The sequence below is a fragment of the Amphiura filiformis genome, chromosome 1 (assembly GCF_039555335.1).
Source record: "Amphiura filiformis chromosome 1, Afil_fr2py, whole genome shotgun sequence".
Classification (NCBI taxonomy): domain Eukaryota; kingdom Metazoa; phylum Echinodermata; class Ophiuroidea; order Amphilepidida; family Amphiuridae; genus Amphiura; species Amphiura filiformis.
The window spans coordinates 79,562,101-79,573,848 of NC_092628.1; the positions used below are offsets into that span (position 1 = coordinate 79,562,101).

The 11,748-nt window shown below is 39.4% G+C and overlaps 1 protein-coding gene across 2 annotated transcripts in view; it reads right to left on the bottom strand.

The window, feature by feature from the left end:
* Nucleotides 1-449, bottom strand: part of LOC140154175 (mothers against decapentaplegic homolog 3-like) — a 68,260-nt gene extending 67,811 nt beyond the window's left edge. For both annotated transcript variants that reach the window (XM_072176790.1, XM_072176784.1), the window contains exon 1: nucleotides 72-449. In XM_072176790.1, coding sequence (XP_072032891.1) covers nucleotides 72-268 — 197 coding nt within the window. In that variant the 5' untranslated portion in view covers nucleotides 269-449. The remainder of the gene's footprint in view (nucleotides 1-71) is intronic.
* Nucleotides 450-11,748: the final 11,299 nt, after the last annotated feature.

Here is an 11,748-nt window from a genome sequence, read left to right on the forward strand (position 1 = left end):
AAGGTCATGGCTTGAATAACATTCAATCTGTTGATCATATTGATACACAAATTGTACTACCTCATACTAACCTAGGTATCGTTATACATTTTGTGCCGGTGTCTTGCGTTGAAATAGCTTTCTCAAGTTCATCTAATCCCCCAGTTTTCTTAAGCTTCTTCACCAAACTCTTGACAGCTTTCTCGGACCACTTATCTTCGGTGTCGTCTTTCTTCCATCCTAATAAACGCTTCACTATCGGTGGTGTAAATGTCAAAAGTGAGCTCATTATGGTTGGGGAAGCTCTGCCAACATACGAGAAATTAAAGAAATGGATAAATCTTCAAGTTGAGGCCTAAAAGATTGCAAGTTTTGAGTCTAAAGTTGCCGAATTCAGCTAAACAATGTACACAACACATTACACATCAGGCGATCCCTGGACCTGCCGTCTTGCAAATCACCTAACAACACAGCTCAACTAACTTGTATTATTACGCCAAGTGCCCTTGAAAAAAAGTTCGCAAAGTTTTACAAAGATGACATTTTAAGTACAACGAGACTGAGAAAAACCAACCTGTTTGATTTTATTATTTTTACTAAAAAAATTTCTAAAAACTTTGGTTGATAATTGATTTAATAACATTATTTAGATGGCGACGATTCATCCGCCGCCTTAATTGATGTGAAGCGGCCAGACTCTGCAGCAAAATAAGCTCTCTGACACAAGCATGCAATTTTACAGTTCACCGTGAGCGAATAGAGTGGGGTGGGGGGGGGGCGGGGGGGGGGGGGGGGGGGGGGATAGTGGCGTAGCGCCAGGGCGTAGCGTCATAGAGGCACGGGGGGCACACGTGTCCCCAATCGATTGCAAAATTTAAAAAATCTCATAGGAAAATTGCCAAAAAACGGCTCGGTGCCCCCCCCCATGGTCGGTGCCCCCCAATCGGATGACCCACGATACGCCACGGGGGGTCTCAAAATGGTATAGCAAAATCCCCCCTTCACTTCCCCTTACCCCCTTCCCCTACGCAAGTTCTGACATGCCAAAAAGTCCCCCTTTCAAAGTCATTTTGGTCCCTATCCAAATTTTCTTTGGTCAGCTCCTGAGACGAATATAGGCCTACCTTTAGGTATATTCGTCTCAGACCTACACAGCATTTTATAGCCGGAAAAGGCCGCTATTGACTCCCCGCGCAGTGTGACTTATTGCCACCAGCAGTAGGCCTATATGGTGGCGGAGCGGAAACAGGACACCTCGCCCACACGCAACTTCGCCTACACGGCATCTCGCCTACGTGCCATCTCGCCCCCTATGCAATGCAATGGCGGTTGTGGATGTATCATGACGATCGATGTGACCGGAAGGGTCGCGTGTTCCTGTGTTGGTAGCAGACTATACGATCAAGGATTCGTTCCAATGAATGCACGGGAATATTCAACAAATTTGTGTGTGTGTGTTTTATAAATTGAGGCTCCCCTACCGTCCCGTCCCGGTGTAGATTATGTTCGGTTTTTAACACACCGTGCTGATGTGATTATAACAATATTTTTAAATATTTTAATATGTGTATGCATTTTTTCAACATGCATTTTTAATAATTTGATAACTTCGTGTTAAAGTGTGTGAATTTTTATGAAGATAATTATAAAGAAAAATATGGCAGTCTTAATTTTCTTAATACCATTGATTGTTAAAACTTTCAGCCTACTTTTAATAACTTGATAACGTGATAAAGCGTTTAAAATAAATGTTGGCCATTTTCAGCGAGCAGGGCCTGTGGTGTGCGTTTCGCCCCTTTTTACACCGCGGGTATTTGCTGCCGACGATTGCTTGACAAGTCCCCTGCGTGACTGCCAGCCAAACCACGGAATGGCCCGGAAATGGAATATACTGGATACGTTGCGTGCTACGGTGACAGTGCCATTGATTTACCCATGTCATACCCGGCGATTTCGCGGAAGTCTTTACTTGCCAGCGTGTTGGAGGACGGGTAGTGTGCGCAACAAAACATTTGTAATTGCGGGCCGTGTTAAAACATGTTTTGTGCTTGTAAGTCCGTACCATGCACACGAAGACGAAGGAAAGCCATTGAATTATGATACAAAATCATAAGGGTAATGAAAGTTGATTCCAAGTTTCCCATCATCGTCATCACTTTTTTACATTATATTAGCTTATATTTTCACGAACAATAATTAATTTAATATGTCCGAAATTTAGGCCTTATAAATGTATTTTTATGTTAAATCCTTATGTATTTTATTTTTACAGGTATGTTTTCATGAACAAAAGAATCAATTAGGCACTATTATATGTGTTATTTTATTTTACAAATTATGTTTACTTACTTCATATAAGTTCATACTTTTTAGTGTTAAATTAATTATGGCCAGTATGGCCTAATAATTTATATAATATGGCCAAAAAAGCGCTTGCGAGTTTTGTTTGTTTTTATTTAATTAACCGAATCATTCATTTTACCGGCTCAAACTCACTTAAAATAAAGTTTGAGATGTTCAAAACTTTTAAAACTTGCAGTCCTATAAAATATATTAATTCAGAGAAGATCTTCTTTGACATAGCCTAATGAAACAATTAAGGGAAAAAAATATTTGCCAAATTTTTCAAAGACAAATGCGCACAACTAGCAAAACAAACGCCAGCAGCATGCAGCTTTGAGATATTTTGTGGGGTGCTGTGCAGTGACTTATGCCCCATTTTGCACCGCGTGTTAACGGCGGATATTAGCTACCACTTACACGAAAACGCCGGGTGTGATTATGTTCAATCAATGGTACCGTGATCCATGCACGCAAAATGCCAGAATACACCGATGTATCTTCCTTGACAAGGCCGGGCCCATGCGCGGGCTGCATGGCATATACACACTGATGTACGATCGATTGCTTGACAAGTCCCGGGTCAAGTATGCTCTCAGTTTGATTAAGACCCCGAGAATTATACGGGCCATGTTTTGTGCTTGCGACGTAGGCCTATCGGAGGCACGCGAAGAAGAAAAAGTTGCAAATGTTTGCAAAACTGGTTAATACTAAATACGATTTCGGTAAAATTTTAATTTGGGGTTATTCTTTGTCAAATATTATTAGTATTAACGTGCTCCCTTATAGGCCTACACATCCAAAGACCCATAATTTTCTTATTGTTTTCACGCAAAAGACCAGCTCCCATGACCATTTTGTGGAAAAGTCCTAGGTTTTAGAATATGGCCCAGAAAGAACTCTTTTTTCTTTTTCTTTTCTTTTTTGGGGGGTCTTCCTCGAAAGGCCTCATTTGTTAGCAACTGCCCTCGAAAGACCTCTTTTTTGGATCCTACTCCTATTTATTGCACAATTTTTCCCCGAAATACCTTATGAGCGCGAAAATGGAAAATGTTACTTTTGCGCGCATAAAACTGAATCTGGAATCTGTGTTTTGTTTTCTTTCTCCTATAATTCTATGACTTTGGTTTGTTTATTTGTTCTCTCTACGTCCACTCACCCCTACACATCCCACCTAACACTCCATACACACCCCTTCACGAACACATCTCGAAGAATCAAGCGCGGAAATTGAAAATGTTACTTTTGCGCGCATAAATCCGAATTTGATTTTTTGTTTGTTTGACGGTGGTGTTTGTTAGAAATCAGTAAAGAAATATGTTGTGCATATGTATAATATACAAGAAGGTATACACATGATAAATGAAAGAAAGATAATAATTATAATAATAGAAACAAGGAAGGAATTATTTTAGACAAGTGTTAATTGTGTGTAGGCCTATGCCCAGCCTGATCATGCAAACGACATCCGAGTTATCCGAGCTTCCAAATCTGGGTGTGTGATAAGCCTAGATAGGGAAGACCCATTCGTAGACGGTGCGCACATGAACAGGCAAAATTCGGGCAAAATAATGATTTATATGAAGTTTAAAATGAAATCATGTATGGTATTTGATAGACCTAGAAGACGCGGTGCGCGTGTTAATAGTATCTAGGAAAAATAACGAGTTATATGAAGTTTAAAACGAATCATACCTGTATATTATAAAGCCAAACAACCTACATCTTCCAATCTGGGGAAAGTAACGAGTTACGTGAAGTTTCAAATTAAATCACAGCTCGTATATCAATAAACACATTTATTGCACAAAATGTTTCCATTTATTTGAAATTTTATAACTGCGGCAGGTCCCATATACCCACACCCATTATAATCATTTTTTCTCTTTCCCGTCCAATTATGATGGTTCAAACTATAAACGAATACCGTATTAGATTGTTAAACCGGATTTCCTCCTTCAGGCATAAGGCCAAAGTCTTTCTTTCCTTATGTCCTTAATTTTTCTTTATTCAATCCTGTTCTTTCTTGAGGCCTAGGCCTAATTCTATTTTCCCTTTGATACGTTTTTGTATTGTCAATGGTCATGTCATATACATAAATAATTCAAACTTTCTGACTTTGGTTTGAGCTGAGACTAAAATACCTAAAGCCTTACTTGCATTTGAATCAAATAAATATATTATATAGGATACATGCTAAATACTTGAAGCCAAAGCAATTAAGTATAACGAGTCAGATCATGCTGACGGTGTTTATGCTACATCATAATGCGCAGGTGCTCCTTTGTTAAAAGGGAAATCCCTGATGAAAGTCCACTAACCGCCCCACCCAAAAAGTTCGTCTTCATGGTCTTTCTTACGCCATGTGAGATACTAGTAGTGATCATATATTCTGAGCTAAGCATAGTTTGGTAACTATAAAGAAAAAAAGGTCCTACTCGTCCGACTGTCAAAAAGCTGAGACGGTTAAATAATAGCATTGCATGAGTACGACACTCATAGAATACTAGCTTAAACATATAAATCATCATTATCAGTTTGTTTTATAAAGTTTCAACACCCGTATAAATTATACGACATGCATGAATAAAGTGCACATGACATAGGCCTACGTATCTTCCAAATCTAGGTTTATCAAACTCCCAGATTTGGAAGTTATATGAAGTGGTCCTTTTTTATTATTATTCATTTTGCAGAAATTTATATTAAACAGGACAAAACACAAATAACTTGAGAAAAAAAAGATAGAAAGAATAAAAAACAACATACACAACACAAATACAAAAGCATCTCTAACATTATAATATGACTAGTACAATATTACGCAAAAAAAAAAATTAAAGAAAAACATAAAGATTGAAAAACAAAAATAGGACAAAAAAAAGCCCAACTCCCCAAACATGTCAGAAAACAATACCAAATAAACAAATTCAAAAGGAAACAGTACAAAATAGAGACAGACATAACATTAATTGATACAGACAAAATAAAACAAACAAACACGCATAATATACAAAAAACAATACGATCGTACCAAATTGTATGTAGTAGGCTACAAAACATTACAAAATAAAGAAAAGGATAACCAAACCAAGCCGAGCCAAAATATAACTAGAAACGTAACAAAAACAAGCAAAAAGCCATAGACCTATCCCAAACAAAGAAATTATTCACCAAACAAAGAAAAGCATAAACAATTCACTAATTAAAGGAAAAAACTAAATTGAAAATATATAACCAAAATCCACTCAGACAAAGCTCTAAGGGTGGTGCAATAATTATGTGTACCCCTGGGGGGTGAATTCTCAAAATGGTCTGCCAAAAATCGCTTGCCCCCCTTTGGCCGTGCCAAAAATCTTTGCCCCCCCTTTCAACGTGCCAAAAACCTTTGCCCCCCTTTTGACGTGCCAAAAATCTTTGCCCCCCCCTTACACATGCAAGATTTTGGGGAACCCGAATTTAAAACCTTAAATTGTCTTATCATATAATGCGAGCGCAGCGAGCAGGAAATTTTGCATATTTGAACATGTTCCTAACGTTTTCCTACGCCTTTTTAGGGCGTAATATAAAATGCTACCCAAAATATCTGTGCCAAAAATTGCTTGCCCCCCCTTTCGACCTGCCAAAAATCGCTTGACCCCCCTTTTGACCTGCCAAAAATGCTTGCCCCCCTTTTGGCCTGCCAAAAATCTTTGCCCCCCTATAATTCACCCCGGGGTACACATAATTATTGCACCACCCCTAATAAATCCAAACGAAGAAAAACAAATAAACATTAAACAACATAACAAATTATAGCAAGAACAACAACAAAGCCAAACACTAAAAAAACATTACGAAATATAAAAGAAGAATATTACAAATTACCCAATAAAGAAAACATGCAAAAGTCCAAAAGACTATTAAAAAAACGGTACCGTAGGTAACGTAGGCCTATTAAATTTTGATCCACTATACTTTCCTTATTTCGAAAACGCAATACTGAGCTACTATTCTAATTGCCGCTATAGCTAAATTAGGTGAGGGGGAAATACAACTATACTTCTCAACTTCAAATCACCACAGCACCATCATCAAAAACAATCATCACCTATCGACACCGGGCTATTTTCAAGACTACAACAGGACGTGGTCACTATAGGCCTATTCTCGTCCATTCAATGGGGGCGATTTAATGAATACATCATTGATAGTACGATCTGAATACACACACATCCTGTGCCCATCGATTGTGTACATCCACAATGTCATTGCGTTGCATTGCGCTAATTAGGGGGCGAGATGGCACGTAGGCGAAATGGCGTGTAGGCGAAGTGCATTGTGGGCGAAGTGTCCTGTATTCGGCGGAGCTATTATAGCATTCAAATTTAGGGGGTCTGAGACGCTGAGACGAATATACCTAAATATTCGTCTCAGCTGAGACGAGCATATTTTGTTCCGTTTTAGGCCTTCAGGATTTTCAAGTTTATAGCTCCAAATGATGAAGGTGTGTTTTGCTCCTCATATGTAGGACGTCATCGAACTTTTGGTTTGTTCCTTAACTACTGAAGACTTACTGAGCTGACTCGGCGTCGCTGTCACCCAAAGCAGGGGCGGACTGGTGGTTTTAGGCGGCCGTGGCAAATTGATTAAGACCGGCCCTATTACTCAATTCGAGCGTAGCGACTAGCGCATGGGGTCCAGGGGCCCGCGTAAGGGCCCCTGGTAGGGGTCGAGGGGGCGAAGCACCCGGACAACTAAGGGTTTTAGCTATTCTAGGGGGTCAGGAAGCCCGTATTTGACAACGATTTCTCAAGCCAAATTCCATTTGTACAGACATATTCTTTATCCATTGTCACTCACTTGCAATAATCAAGATCAAACCAACAGTTATTCAATTTTTCCTTTAAAAGTAGTGTGCATGTTTTATGTTTTGACTCATTTGCACACATATAGAACTACATCTTTGCGGAACTGTGTTATCATATCGTGAGTAGGCCTATATTCAATCATTAAAAGACAAATGCTGAAAATTGTTTAGGCCTACTGGGTAAAGGTTAATAGCAACTTGTTTAAACTGTTGCGATTTGGTAGTTCACAGCATCTAGCGAATGGTAGTGAGCTTTGGCAAAAATTGCATTGATCATTTAATAGCGAGCGTGATAAAACTCCACAGTGGCGTAGATTTGTTTTTGACATTGGGGTTGGAAAAATGTTCTTGAAATAGCACCTTTTGGCGACATTATAAGTTTATTGTACAAATGCGCGCGAAGTGCACAAACATTTTTGGCATATTGAAGCTAAACTGGTGATGATGCAGTGGAATATGATTCGCGCGAAGCGCGAAAAAATTGACACTTTTTAGGCTAAAATGGCCAAATATGAGATTGATTTGGTCAGAAACTCACATAGGATTACAGGTGTCATCATGGGGGAGATTGTATGGACCATCCCCCTTTTAAAATAGGGGGGGATTATCCCCATCCCCGGGATCTACGCCTATGAGTTGAAACATCAAAAGGGAAAGAAATTGGTTTGAGTATTGAACTGAGTAATGTGGCTGTAAGTATTATGTAATGTAATCCCTGCATTAGGCCATGTAAAAATTAATATTTTGGTTCTCGTCCCTCCCTCCTCAATTTCTGGGATTTGTCAGATTTTTTTTTTTTTATAGATTTTCAATTTTTTAGACTTTGGAATGATTTATGAAATCTTCATACATATAAATAAGTTTATTAGAGAACAAGCATCACTTCCAAGTCTTTTTGTGGTACTCTAGGGGTTTATCCTCAGAATCTCACATTTGAAAAAAAAAAAAGGGCCTCATCGTTTCCTCGAGCACTGTTGGAGAAGACCGAAAACTACTGACAATGCTAATTTTACATTGAAAAAACAACAACAAAAAAAACACACTCCCTCCCTCATCAATTCATGAAAATCCTCTGGACGAGAACCAAAACATTAATTTTATACGGCCTTACAAGGAGCACCCCAGCCCAGAGGTTTTCGAATGATGGTCTAGCCATGCTAGTTTTGACAGCTGATGGTGGTCCAAAGGGCCAAAGGCCGGGAGGGGGCACTCACTAAAAATGAGTGAAGCGATGTGCGTACAGTGCGGCCACAACCCACTTTAACCCCCATTTTTCAACTCCCTCTCACTCAATGACCACTTTTTTATTTTTTATTTTACTGAATTACTGAACTCCTCTCTCGATGCCCCCTATTTTTTCTTTTCCTGTCACAAAAGACCTCCCTTTGTAGAGAATTTTGACAAATTTCTGGTAATCTTTCACCGTTGTTTCTCAAAAACAAATCCCATTTTGATGACTTTTGAAAAACAATTATCAAAAATTTATCAACTTTTATATTTTGACCCAAGTTTTGTCCCAGTCTCACTGAAATAACCCCCGTTTGAGACCTCCTTACTGAATGACCCCCTTGGTTATATGGCGTTGAAGCTCTCACCAAAAGACCCCTATAGTTTCAAACTGGTGTCCCATGTCCGCACATCCCCGTCACTTCGAAAGTCGAGTGCCCATAGGCCTATCATCCCCTATTTCTACAGGCCTTAGGCCCTATCACTATGCAGACAAATAGCAGGCACACTGTGTAGGCCCTTATATTACTCAGCCATCCTCAATGATCCCCCTCTTTCCTTTCTTTCTCATATGTCTGCCTATATACCAAATGCCCATATCGGCCCTAGCCTCATTCCGCAGCCGCAATGAAATACCAATATTCCATTGACAGCCGGCCCAATATTTTGCTGTTGGCTTAAAAATTTAAAAAATTTACTGTATCGCATCTTGAGTATTGGCCTTTTTGTTTGCTGTGTATACGGTCTAGAGAATTGATTCAAAAGGCCATTTGTAGGTGATGCCGCGACGGTGTAGGCCTACTAGTGGCCGGCCTATAATAGCTTAGTGTTAGGGCCTATACCTTAAGCCCTAGCCCTTCGGCACTCGGACCTATGGCTCAGGCCCTATGTCTTAAGCTACTATACTCCTTCCCCATTCTCTCTTCTATTTTCCCTTTCTTTCTCCTCTTTTCCTTTTCTCTCTCTCTTTCTTTTTTCTCCCTTCTCCTTTCTTTTCCTTTTTCTTTCTTTTTCTCTTCTTCTTTTTGAGCAACCGGCCCTGAGTGGCCCAGAACCAAGCGGCCCATGTGGCGATCACCACAACGCCACAGTGGCCAGTCCGCCCCTGACCCAAAGACCCCATATTTCTTTACGAAAATTGATGCTCTGTCACCCAAAGAGACCTTATTTTTCCCCGGTATTTTTCCCAGTTTGATCTGTCACCCTGTCACCAAAGACCCCGGTATTTTTCAATTTGAACAACAACTTTCATCTGTCTGTGGCGCTGTTTCGGTGGCTCTCACCCAAAGGTTCAGTCCATTAAAAAAAATCATGATCTCACGATGATCACAATGACCCATATTCATGCACGTATTTTGGGGGAGGGCCGGCTTTGGGGGCCTCAGCCCCGCGGGGTAAAAGCAGCCTGCGGGCGGCCAAATATTTTGTAAATGTGCGCTAAAATTATATATTTTACACTATCGGGGTGAATTTCCTAAGCCTTTTTAGAGCGTTTTATTTAAAAGGAGCCCCATGTGTGTGCCAAAAATCGCTTGTCCCCCTCTCGGCTTGCCAAAAATTGCTTGCTCATCCCCCCTTTCAGCTCGCCAAAAATTTCTTTCCCCCAATTTTACCTTCCCCCAGGGCTCATAATTATTGCACAGTCCCTTAGGCATTTTCAGGCCTGGGCATTTTAGAATACTAATAGGCCTACACGCCACCTGATATTATCCAGGCATGAACTTAACTACAGAGAGGGCAGCATTTAAAGAACAACAGTGGTCTCTGAGTGTCTATATATGTTGTTCACGGTCCCAGTGTTCCTCCGTCACTTTATTTATGGAAGAAGAAACCGGCTGGATCAGTGGCGGTGCCGGGGGGGGGGGGCAAATCCCCAGTCAGAACTCTCCCCCTGTTCCCCCAGTAAAAACCCAAATTTACGAAAATGTCCACTTTTTGCGGATTTTTAAATTGATTTTGCTCCCGCCTGAAATTCACTTTGGCCCCTTGCCTGAAGTTGCCTCCCCCCCCAAAAAAAAATTCCTGGCGCCGCCACTGGCTGGGATCGAGACTATATTTTAAAACGGACGCTCCATGCGGAAATTGAACTGTGACCTTTAATAAATCATTGGAAAGTGAACCTTTAAAACTCATGTAGGCCTATATAATTATTACGCGGTCGATAAACCTTTGGAAAGTAAACCTTTCACATAAGTGAACCTTTCCGGGATGGAATCATATTTATGAACCCGCCGAGTTTGAAAAGTGAACAGTTGGAATCAATTTTTGAGGCCTATGGACCAATGGCAATGAACTTTTGTGTCATTGAACTGAAATCATAAATAAATATGGACAGTACAAACCTCGGTTTGAAATAGTACCGTAGCTAAGGCCGTATAAAATTAATGTTTTGGTTCTCGTCCAGAGGATTTTCATGAATTGATGAGGAGGAGGTTTTTTTTTTTTTTTTTTTCAATGTAAAATTAGCACTGTCAGTAGTTTTCGGTCTTCTCAACAGTGCTCGAGGAAACGATGAGGCCCTTTTTTTTTTTTTTTTTTTATTTTTTTATGTTTAAACCCCCTATTGTACCACAAAAAGACTTGGAAGTGATGCTTGTTCTCTAATAAACTTATTTATATGTATGAAGATTTCATAAATCATTCCAAAGTCTAAAAAATTGAAAATCTAAAAAAAAAAAAAAAAATCTGACAAATCCCAGAAATTGAGGAGGGAGGGGACGAGAACCAAAATATTAATTTTACACGGCCTAATACTATACCGGTATAGTGATGACTTTGGAATTATTTGGACAGTAGAACCTTTGGAATCATTTTAATGAACCTATGGAAAGTGAACCTTTCATTCTTATAAATGAACCTTTCCGGGATGGAATCATTTTTATGAACCTTTGAAAAAAGAACCTTTGGAATCATATTTTGAAACGGAAAGTGAACCACCTCAAGTGGTCTATAGACCAATGGCAATGAACTTTTGGGTCATTGAACCGTTCTCAAATAAATATGGACAGTACATACAATGACCCTTTATATTAAACTTTGGAATAATTTTTTATGAACCATTGGAAAGTGAACCTTTGGGATCATTGTATAAACCTTTGGAAAGTGATCATTTCATTCTTATGAACAATTGGAAATTCATTTAGGCCTATATAAACTTTTGGAAAGTGATGCATTATTATGAACCTTTGGAAATTAAACCTTTGGATGGAATCATTTTTATGAACCTTTGAAAAGTGAACTTTTGGAATCATTTTTAAAAACTGAAATTGAACCTATATCAATGAATCAATGCCAATGAACCTTTGTCATTGAACCGTTCTGAAAATGGACAATGACCCTTTAGATCAACGAAT